We start from the raw sequence: 11,569 nt of genomic DNA on the forward strand, positions 1-11,569 counted from the left end.
AAGATATATCAGCAAGCTATTTAACTGAAAAAAATAGAGGTGGGTGCCAGTAAACTTCGGCATCTGCAGTGTTGTGTGCTGATGTGTCGCCTAGACATATTTCGTAACACTCACATCAACCTGGCTTTTCCTTCCCCATCTTTATCCGCCGGTTTGATTTGTGCCAGCCAGACTTTTGGTGCTTGATCATACAAAAACCATGATACTTTCTACGAACTTTGATAATGCACTGTGGTGCATATTATGATTCTTTTGGCCCGTTTACTTGATGAGCCGAAAAAAACTATTGTTACGGGCTGCTTTTCATACCAAAAACTGGCAGGTGCTGCTAATGTTTCTGTATTTCATTAGCTACATCGCTACGCTGTCTTTTATTGGCTGGGATTCAATCATTGTTTTCTTCTTTCGGACGGAATAGGTTACGCTGCCACTGGGGGCCTCTTTGGTCCTTGGATAAAAGTCTTTTTTCAGGTGACGTACAGATCACTCTTTAAACTTATCTGACTTCTGATAACAGAGATCTACAGGTAAAGGCAGAAAAACATGAACAAAGGACATTACCTGATTGAAATGTGAGTAATAATAGCGCTCCCTGGACGTGTGCAGCAGGACCTCAATGAATGGAAAATGAATGAGGTACACCGCGAAGGAGATGCGGCTGAGAGGCGCAAATGGGGCCCACGACAGGAACTTGGACACGAAGCCTACGACAAATGGACCGACGGTTAGAAAGAATCTCGTCGTGCTTTACAAGAACTGCACAGAGTTTTTGCAACGAGCCACAGAACGAGAATACACTTGAAATCCTTGCAGCTGTAAGAAGGCCGAATGCATACGTAACGGATGCCAAGAATTTTTTTTATACCCTTGGTGTACATGAAGTGGGAGCGCATTTAAATCGCATTTTGCTTCAGCGCCATCAGAGGGAGAGAGAATCCCGTGCGGCTAGCTCGTAACCGCCAAATCCATGAGGTTAATGAAGGCTGAACCGAGGAACGTAACAATGTTATCATAGTGGTTGTCAGTAAGCCAGTAACAGTCGTTATCATGCAAATATCTGTACTAACATTTGTACTACCATTCATACCATTTATAAAATGGTCACAAGCTGTTTTTACGAGAAAGTATAGTGAAAGACAGCAACTGTTAACAGCTATTACGGGAAGATAAAGATCTTGAGTTCCCCATATAAGTTTTCCTTTTGTTCACAAGTCATGACGAATCCTCAAAGCTCTTATGCAGTCTTCGATTCCTGCCTTTGAGAAATAACTATTGTAAATTTAAAAGTGTGGCAAGGATGTGTTCACTGCAGTTTCATCAATTTATCGGGGTTGATATAAAAGCGACATGAGAAAATCTTTGTAAGGCTTCGGTGACGCAGACAACATTCATAACAGAAAGCTGCAGGATTTACAAGAGGTGAGTCTGAACTACTATTAGGTTTTCATTCCTACCTGTTGGTCTTCTTGCAGAGAAAAGCATGACAACGAGTATGGATAAAAAAACGTACAGGCATACTGTCGTTCATTCTTACGACAATGACGGCGTCAAGCAAGTCTTTGCCTTCACTCAAAGTTGACCCTTTATGCCACATAAGGGGCCTAGTCTCAGTAGCAGTAAGGAGTTGACTACATCATAGGGTTCCGCTTACGAACTGCGCTGTGTTTCAAAAAACACTGCCTTAGGTTTGATTAAGCTACATATGGCCTTTCTTGTCCCGACTGCTTGATACCGGCAGTATCGAAGTGTCCTAAAGAGGTTGCTTGGAACGGGATTCATAACACGAATGATGACTTAACTTTTTTCTTTTTCGGAAAATCTCAACATTTTTCGTCCAATTTCGATACACGTGTCACTTGACTAGTTCCGACGTGGAAGTTTCAAATTTAAAGTTTATTCATCCTTTCAATACAGGAAAAGTGAGGAAGAACATAATAAAAAACGTGTCAAAATGCAAGTACCTTGGCGTTTATTTCACGCAGAAACTTAAATGGAACGCACACATCCAGGAGTCAATATCTAAAACAATTAAGACGCTACTTTTATTCGTAGAAATTTCCAATCAGCGTCCAAAGATGTTAAATCAACACTATTTTTTGCGCGTCAGATCTATCCTAGATCACGTATGCATTATTTGGGACCCATATTGGGACTATTTGGTATATCAATAGAAAAAAATGAAAAATTAGGCTGACCGCTTCGCCTTTAATAAATATTTCAAAGTATCACTGAGATAAAGGCTGCGCTGGGCTGGGAAACGTTAAACGCCAGAAGGAAATATTTAAGGGTCAAATTCTTCCGTAGTATCTTCTGTAATCAAACAGGCATTGATAAGCGCAGCTACCTGTCGGAGACAACCTACACCTCGACTCGGCATGACCACTCCAAAAAGGTGAGTGAACTTGACTGCAAAACGAACACGTTTGCAGAATCATTTTTTTCCAAGAACAGGGAAAGAGTAGAACCTGCTTCCAGAAGAATGTGTTTCAGTCTGTGATAACGATGACTTTTTTCGGCTGTATTTAAAACTGTAACATGTTTTAATTTTTTCTGCTTGATGTTTTATATGACCTTGATGCTGAATCTCTTTTTGTGCGTTCTTGCGAATTATTGTAAAAATTACGTCTTTCTATAACTATCTCCTCTGCGATAATGCCCTGGGATGACGCAGGTATTCTGCACATAAATAAATAAATAAATAAATAAATAAATAAATAAATAAATAAATAAATAAATAAATAAAAAAATATTTAAATAAATAAATAAATAAATAAATAAATAAAAAATAAATAAATAAATCAGCAAGAGCTGAAAGCGTAGCCTGACGAGGGCTCTTGCTTCATCCAGATGTGACAGCGAACATGATTCTTAAGTACACAAAAGTTATGATAAAAAACACACATGTAATAAACAGATATTTGCGCTTTCACCTTGCATAAAAATTAACATCACAAAAAAGCAGTTAGCGCTATGAACAAACTATTAGAATTATAGAAAAACAAAGGATACAAATATCGATACAGTCGGATATTTCCATAATCATTTTCTAATAACCACTTGCTCAGTTAACTGTTGGATATAGGCGAGCTGAAATCAGTGCTACCTCCTAACTCGCTCAGCAGAATAGGGACCTGAAAATTGACATGTTGCATGCCATAATTAGTACCGATTTTCGGTGTTTTTAACGTTTCCTTGCGCAGGCATAAAGACTGGGTGACTTGGGCATAGTTTTCTGATATAGTTTGTTATGTTTTACGTATTTCGTTAGCCTAAAATAGTATAGCAGATTAGCTTTCAATATTTCATGTTTATGTTTCATTGATATGATAATTCCAGAGGAGGGAACAAATGAAGGGCGTACCTCCGCGTCCCGATATGCAGGCGAGCGCTATCCATCCTATGAACATCGACCACAAGATGCGGTCAAAGAAGGCGGTGGCCACTCTTCCGAAGGTAGTGGTCGGAACATCGCCAGTGTACCAGGTGCACTTTATAAAGATGCAGCAAACGCCAGCAGCCATGGATACAACCCAGCAGATGACTTCAACTCCCTGCGCAAATGGAAAACGGTGGTCATGGTGTTGCTTTCAAATGCGATTTCAAAGCACGAGCCTGATCATCTGTAGTGCATCGCCCCATTCTGCCTAAAAGGCAGGTCACAGGAGCATCTGTAAAATAATCCTCCCATAGGAAGAGATTAGCTTGACGCATGTACTAGACAACTGCATGGAGCTTGTGCAGTGCTTTGAAACACAATGCTGCATCCGCAATTCCAGATAATGTCTGATTTTTAAATATTTTGCTAAATGCTTCGGCGAAAATTCGAAGGAGAAGTTATGATCTGCCCGTGTTCATTGTGCCTGGTTTGTAGAGTCCGAAGCATCATTGTGTTCCGAAGCATCACTTCCTCTTTTAAACCAGTGAGCTGCCAATGGAAGGCTGACGAACATCGACCCCCTATCTTGAATGGCCATGTCTTAAGCGTTATCTCAAGCTAACTTACGGCTATTTTCTATCTAGGACACTGATTCTGCGAACATTCTCTCTAGGATTACGAGTAAATGTTCTTCTCCATCATGGTAAAAAACAAGAACAGAGAAAATGACTGAGCCATGTTCTACCTTACTATTTGCCTTCTGGTTCTCGGATGCTCAAATATTTGATGCGTGGAACCACCTTCCAATATTTGCCAATAAATTAGTCAAAATCGCCCTGGGAGCTTTCTTCTCCCGTTTCCATCCTCTTGCCTCAAATTAAATTCAAGGGCGCATACCGGGCCTGATTCAAACACGAGAATTTCTGTGCGTTTTTTCTCGGGTCCGCATACCGCCATCATTTCCTAAATAGTTTATGAATAGGCTCATAGGATGTAGCTTTTATGTAATTGGTGTCAACAAACAAATAAGGCATAGAAAAAGAAAGGAAGAAAATAAAGATTGCCACTAGTGCCACGACGAGTTCTCTCTCACTTTAAGCACGTGGGCTACAGGCTTCGCGAAACAGGTAAACACTACAAGAGAAAGGTGTAAACATCAAGTGGTGTAGGGCTTGCGCATATACTGTGCCCGTTAGATACATTTTTCATACTAGTCGTTGAAGCCGGCGAGAGTTAAAAAAAAAATACATCTTCGATGATGTCACAACCGTGTTTAATCATCGTAGGCTTGCATTAACAGCATGCGAAGTATGCTACTTTATTTCAGGGCTTTTATTTTCCCGCATGAGTATAATCAGAAAGAGGTGCGTTGCGTGCGCCCTCTGAGCCATCAGCTGTAAACTCACTTTGGACACCTTCCGCTGTCTGAAGTTGTCGGCAACGAGATAGACAATGCATCCGGTGAAGTAGCACACCGCATGGTAGAAAGGAAGCATGTAGTACTTGTTGACAGTGTCTCCCACAGTGCTATAAGAAAAAGAAAGCCAAAATGAAAGCCATAGTGTTTATTCTCTCAGTAAAAAAAAAAAAAAACAACTGGTACATTTCAGTGATCATTAAAAAAGCACTAAGCCGCGTATAACACATGGTCGTAGAAGTCCATTCACCGGTGCTGGAATAGGCACGTGACATAACTCAATGTGCTTCATGCCCCTTCCCCGTATTCGGCGTTGATAGGGGTATACGAATAGTACTTTTCTCCAAACCGAATCGATACGAAGAGAGTAGCTGTTCTACTGAATCCAATACGAATAGTTTTGCTAAAACTGAATGGAATTTGAATCGATTAGTGAGAGAACCCAGCCGAATCGAATACGAATCGAATATTTTTGTGAATATACGATACTTGCACGAATTTTAGTAAGGGATTGTGAGAAACTGCGAAGCGCTTTTTCGCAGTTATAGCTCTATCTGTTGAAAGATGCAACATTGATTTCCATTTGGGGGGTCGCTACACAAAGTCGCCTACTAACTTTATTATTGTCACGCTATGCGCATAGGAAAAATACCTTGCTAGTGATAACGGAACATAATAAACTAGTGCCACATCGCAATGCATGAGACGGGCGAGGGATATATGTACGAGGTATGACCTTCGAGGTCAGGCATGAAGGCATCGTTTCCTGAACTTGCCTGGGCTCTCTCGCATCGCCCAAGCTCTGAGGAGAGATATGCGGATTATGAACACCGCCACGCGAACGGGAAGCGCTGGCGCTGAACCCTCGATTCCGCACATACCGATCGCGACAGCACGATACGACGCGGCGTGTATGGTCCCTGTTTTTGGAGTAGTCGTGGAAGAAAAATAGATCTCAAAATAATACTTTGCCCAAATTCGAAACTCGCGCCAATTATCCGAAAAGTATTCGAAAACATTTGGACGCATTCAATTCGTTTCGAATAATTTTGAACATACACCATTTGATTAGTTAGAATAATTGAATAGGAGGATATTTGATTCGGCATTCGAAATTTTCGAATATTCGCACACCCCTGCGCACCGAATAATAAAAGGCTAATGAGTGGATAACCTTAGCGAAAATAAAAATGACCAGCCAGGTGTATGTAGCAATTCTGTTTGTGTGTTCATTTTTACGACGAAATATACGCAAGAGTAATTATACCTGCACGCTCCAGTTTGTAACTCCATTAGGTGTGATAAGCAGTCGGTGGCGGTGACAAAGCTCCCGGTGGGCTGCTCGACGGGGGAAAGGACGCGTTTTGATACCTTCCGTTGTTATTATAGTTGTCTGACCATTGCTTGGCATATGCTCCAATTATTGGGAACGTACCAGGGGTTTACGGGCAAGTAAGTAAAAGCTATGAGCGAACTGCAACGGGAAGTACGAAGCACGCTCTGGACGGCAGTTGATTACACATGCAGGGAAAGCAGGGGCCATTAAGGGTCGTCGCGCATGCGCAGCGTGCAAAAGTGACGGCTGCATGTGTTTACAAACAGCCTTTTATGACTAGCGCCGACCTTGGAGCTGTCGTCCCGTGGATTTGCTCACTGAGGCAATTACTGATGAGTTCGACGAACGCCTTTTTCTCAGTAGGCTCGCAAGGCAGAGCATGACCATCGCACCGCAGTAATAATAATAATAATAATAATAATTAATAATTAGTTTTTGGGGAAAGGAAATGGCGCAGTATCTGTCTCATATGTCGTTGGACACCTGAACCGCCCCGTAAGGGAAGGGATAAAGGAGGGAGTGAAAGAGGAAAGGAAGAAGAGGTGCCGTAGTGGAGGGCTCCGGAATAATTTCGACCTCCTGGGGATCTTTAACGTGCACTGACATCGCACAGCACACGGTCGCCTTAGCGTTTTTCCTCCATAAAAACGCAGCCGCCGCGGTCGGGTTCGAACCCGGGAACTCCGGATCAGTAGTCGAGCGCCCTAACCACTGAGCCACCGCGGCGGGGCTCGCACAGCAGTAAAGAACAGCGTTTCGCGGCGGTGCACCCTTCCCACGGTGCTCGCCTCAAGAGGCCGCGCCTGTTGGCATTTAAAGGGACTATGCAACGAATAAAAAGTCACTTGTAAATGTTTTCAATGCTTAGAAATGATGCTAAGAAGCATTCACACCAAGTATGAGTCTTCAGAACTGAGCCGGGAATTTATTATAAACCTTGAAAAACTGTGTTATTCAAAATTCGCGGGCCGATTGGTGTACTCGTAGTGACCGATTTTGGAACTAAAATCGTGGGACAAAGGCGTCACTGTACCATGACGTCAAGAGGCCACCACACGCTCTCATTCGATGGAGCCACGGCAGCCACGACGTCACGGGCACACTTCCGGTAGCCGTGAAAATCGTCTGCTCGTGCCGCCGCGCGAGCCAGGGCATTGCCTTCGCGCATATGGTTTCAATTTTGCTCTGCCGCCTCCTTCTGTCGGGAGTTCCGGAGCCACTCGCAGGGCTCTTCGTGGGCACTCATAGGGCTCGATGCCCATCGCGGCCGTAAAAGCGAGCAGTCGCACCTCGATGTCCAGGTTTATTATTGCTAATTACCACAGATGACAAGCAAAGAAACCCGACGCGCGACGCAATCCAGGAAGGAGAAGAGACCGGAAACATGCCGCCACGCCGCCGACGCTGCTGCTGGGGGGCTAAGAGCGACAACCGGAAGTTGCAAAATAAACGTCAGCGGATGACGTATTCATGGGCGGTGCCCAGTCCCAGAGCTGTTTTCTTTATTTTTTTCCTGGTGCTCCTCGTGTACGAGTTGAGGGGGGAGAGGAAGAGCGTAATTTTTAATCGTCTATATATCTTCGCTTTTATTGATGCTAGCTCAAAAACTCTTGCACTGGGGTGACGAGTAATCGAATGCCTATTTGTCGTCTGTTTTACGTAATCTCAATTAATTTATTGCATAGTCCTTTAAGCGCTCATACTCGCGGTGACGGTGTCCGTCCGGCTCATCCTGGCGCAGTGCCAACTGCTACCCTCCCCCTCACCGGCGTGCATCCTCTTCGCACCCCCAGCAGCAGGCGGCGCATGCGCATGTGCGCACAGCTACAGTGACGTCAGTAGTGCCGCTCACCCCCAGTGGCAGCTGTGGCGCTCGGCGCACGCACAGTTGTGTATAGGGTTAGGATGGTTACAACTACGGGGACACTTACAAAGGGGTTACAAAAATAAAAAGTCAGAGAAGTCACAACAATTTTGTCGTTCTATTTGCACACACAAGCAGCCGAAACTGTAACAGTTGAAGTAGCAGAGTAACACAGTGACAGGCAGTCGAGGTGACACAGCAATGAGGAAGGCTTTCGCCATGCACACTTTAGACCCACAAAGTGTGCCCGTAGTTTTTGATTTAGGAAAATGATGCAAACATCCGTGACATGCTGTCTCTGGCGGAGCCTTCTGGTCGTTTTGACTGTGTGTGTATGGAACTGTCACAGGAGCGGCAACCGGATAGAACATATAATGAGCTCTTCTGATAAAGAGCACGGCTATTGCCACTGAAATGGAAGGGAGAGCCTAGCTCCTTTAAACATTTTTTGCTTAGTGCCGTTGCGAGCGTACTGTTAACCCCTTGGCGAATATTAGCTTTCTTTTTTTTAAATGCCCGTGAAAGGAAATGCCGGGTTCCTTATCTACGTGGTGCCGGGTATTTCTTCTTTCGTTAAATAAAGCCAACACAAAGTCAGCGATAAACACGGCGCTAGGAGGAACGTATCCCCAGCACTCATGTGGCTTGTACTATGATACGCATCACGTAGTTGAAGAGGAAAGGGAGTTTGCTTTAACAAACTTCACTTTCTTTCCTTCTTTCTTTCCGCACACAAACAACCTGCAACAAGGTAAGCTCACAGCATAATACACATTGACTCACAGAAAACGAAACAAAAATCCAGCATGCAAGGAATCATGTACGACGGAACGGGATTAAAAAAAACATTGTGTACGCCTCCATGTAAAAAAAAATGACTTAAGTTTCATGTTTGAGACAGAGCACCCAGTTTGCCCCTGCCGCACATATGGCATCGGATGCGACGTATGCAATTTTTTTTTTCTGACAGACTAGTCCAATCAACCTTTTTGTCTACCGCCATTGGAACAGACAGGTAGGACAAATTTGAAGTTGGACCTTCTGAAAGTTCTAGTGGCCTCAACAGTTGTTTTCTGGCCTAATAATCAAAGCTCAGCGTTGTTAAGGTCTTAAAACGTTCTGTAACTGAACAACAACAAAGTAGGCACTCACGAAAGCTGGTGCGCAAGAAACACCATGAAGGGGGCAATCTGGTATGAGCTGACTTGCCAGCCAGCTACGCAGCACCCAACCAGGGAGATGAGGGCGAAGGCACCAATGGCGAGACGCCTGCGGCTGCAAACGTTCACGTAAATAGTAAACATAGTAAGTATCGCTCATACCAGAAAGTGGCCGACGTAGTTAATCCGATTTGACTGAACTCCAGCTTTAACGAGACAGCGTTTTCACCAGTGCAATTCTCACACGGTGATCTAATTTTCAGACTGATCGCTTGCATTCGTGGCGCAGTCATGCGGTGGAGGCACCTAGGGGTACGTGTAGGCAGACCTCTCCTGTTCCATCAAAGTCATTCTCCTCCTCCTCCTCCTAGGGGTACGTGCGCAGTAAATGTAAAGCGAAGTTTTGTGTTTAGGTTCATTATCATCATCATCATAAGCCTGACTACACCTACTACACCTACTCCCATGTCTCTCCAATTAACCCTGTCCTTTGCCAGCTGCGCCCACCCTAGGCCTGCAAACCTCCTAATCTCATCCGCCCACCTAACCTTCTGCCGCCACCTGCTACGCTTGCCTTCTCTTGGAATCCACTCCGTTACCCTTAAGAACCAGCGGCTTTATTGCCTTCTCATTACATGCCACGCCCAAGCACATTTCTTCCTCTCGATTTCGACTAAGATGTCATTAACCCGCTCTACACAATAGATGAAGGGCTACTTAAGAGGCTACGATGTTTAAGCATTTTTTATTCAAACATTTTTTGTGTCCTCGAGCGCCACAAAGCCCAATACAACATAACGCTCCATAAATTAACTACAGTTTGAAGTTCTGTTCACTGCAATATACGAGTAGTTGTTGCCGTGTGTATTTATGTTATGATCTTTGCACATCTTGCTTTGCCTTATACAATGTCAGTTAATGCTGCACTTCACTTTTCATCTCTGCTAGTTGGGATTTTGGCAGTTTGTATACTTATATTTACTGATAACAATCAACTTCATCGACACAGTGTTCTGTATATCTTAATGATGATTCAGTATACATAGTCAGTCAGAAAGCTCTACGAGGAATTGATCACTTCAGGAAGTTTCAGAAGTTTACCGAAATGCAGGTCCTTTCCCGAAATTTTGTATGTATGTGGGCCTTTCAATGCAGATAACAGTAAAACTTTGCAGAAGAGGTTCGAAGGTAGAGCATAAATATAGCGATCAGTACACGGTCTTATGATTATTATGATTACATGCGAATACGACACCATTTTCTCTGCAGCGTGGTGGATTGCGCGTGGTTTCAACTTTTATTTTTTGGCTTTTTTGTCTTGCACTGGCTGTGCTTGCTCATTACCTTGCCTTTTCATATTCCTTTCTCTTTTTTTTTACCTTCGTCTCTCATCTAAGTCTCCTATCCTATCTACCCGTTGTGGTAGTTTAGCGGCTTTCGAGTTCGGCTGCAGATGTCTAGGTCGCGGGATCGAATCTTGACTGTAGCGGCCGCATTTGATTGGAGGCGAAATAAAAAAAAAAGTCCGCGCGCTGTTCGATGCCAACGCATGCTAATGAACCCCAGGTGGTCCAATTTTAATCCGGAGCACTCTACTGCGGCGTTCCTCATAGCCGATGCTCCACTCCGGGTCGCTGTATTCAACGTACCCCATGTCCCAGATTCTGTTCTGTCTTCTCTATCTCCTTTCCACCAGAGCAGGCGACAGCTTTGCTCCTTCAGGCGAAAGCTGTCAGCCTACTTCCTCTTCTACTGATTTCCTTCTTCCTCAGTGTTTGTCGTGCGCACTAACACAATGCATTTAGTTGCTCCTTGATTTCAGTTGAAGGGTTCCTTCTGTTTACACCGACGCCGAAGGTACTCTCTGCCGAGCTGCAACTCTACCGGCTGGAGAGCTAGAGAACGGCTGATAACAATCATCCTCTCCGGCCGCTTTACGCCCAGGAGGCCAGATGCTTTGGAATGAAGATTTGTCAGTCCCAGGCGCGCTGAATAACGTTCTGTAATGACAGTTCGCACGTTCCCTTGATTGTAGGCAGTGACCAGATTTTTCACATCGTCCGCTTTTGATCTCTTCATGATGCGAACGCACTCTGGCCCGTTGCGAGTCCTAGAGGGCGCATTTTGAGTGTGCAGCAATGTTTCCTCTGATCATTAGGCTTCTACAAGCGCAATCTACCTTACTCTTTCGAAAAAATCTTCACGGCAGACAGAAAGAAAGCTAGTATGTTTTTCCTGAAGCCTGCCTAGTGTACCACTTACAAACTGCTCTTGTGAGTTACTGACTGCATGCTGTGAGTACCGGCTGCATTACTGGCCCTACTGTTCTTTGAATTATATGTATGATGCGGTTCTAGTTCCCTCTTCGTTCATCGACATACGTTCACACTCGTCAACAAAACACAAAATCCCTAAA

General features: G+C 44.1%; 1 protein-coding gene and 1 long non-coding RNA gene across 2 annotated transcripts in view; one reads left to right on the plus strand and one right to left on the minus strand.

Annotated features, from left to right (window-relative positions):
* LOC144115398 (uncharacterized) overlaps positions 1-11,569 on the plus strand; it is a 49,367-nt gene that overhangs the window by 36,036 nt on the left and 1,762 nt on the right. The gene's annotated exons all lie outside the window — the stretch shown is intronic.
* The window catches only part of LOC144115397 (nose resistant to fluoxetine protein 6-like), a 48,133-nt gene that overhangs the window by 5,326 nt on the left and 31,238 nt on the right, over positions 1-11,569 (minus strand). Inside the window, exons 11-14 of the mRNA XM_077649771.1 lie at positions 9,146-9,268; positions 4,783-4,903; positions 3,362-3,551; positions 562-704 (exon numbers count right to left, since the gene is read on the minus strand). Of these exons, the coding sequence (XP_077505897.1) occupies positions 562-704; positions 3,362-3,551; positions 4,783-4,903; positions 9,146-9,268 (577 nt within the window). The remainder of the gene's footprint in view (positions 1-561; positions 705-3,361; positions 3,552-4,782; positions 4,904-9,145; positions 9,269-11,569) is intronic.

The sequence above is a fragment of the Amblyomma americanum genome, chromosome 1 (assembly GCF_052857255.1).
Source record: "Amblyomma americanum isolate KBUSLIRL-KWMA chromosome 1, ASM5285725v1, whole genome shotgun sequence".
Taxonomy (NCBI): domain Eukaryota; kingdom Metazoa; phylum Arthropoda; class Arachnida; order Ixodida; family Ixodidae; genus Amblyomma; species Amblyomma americanum.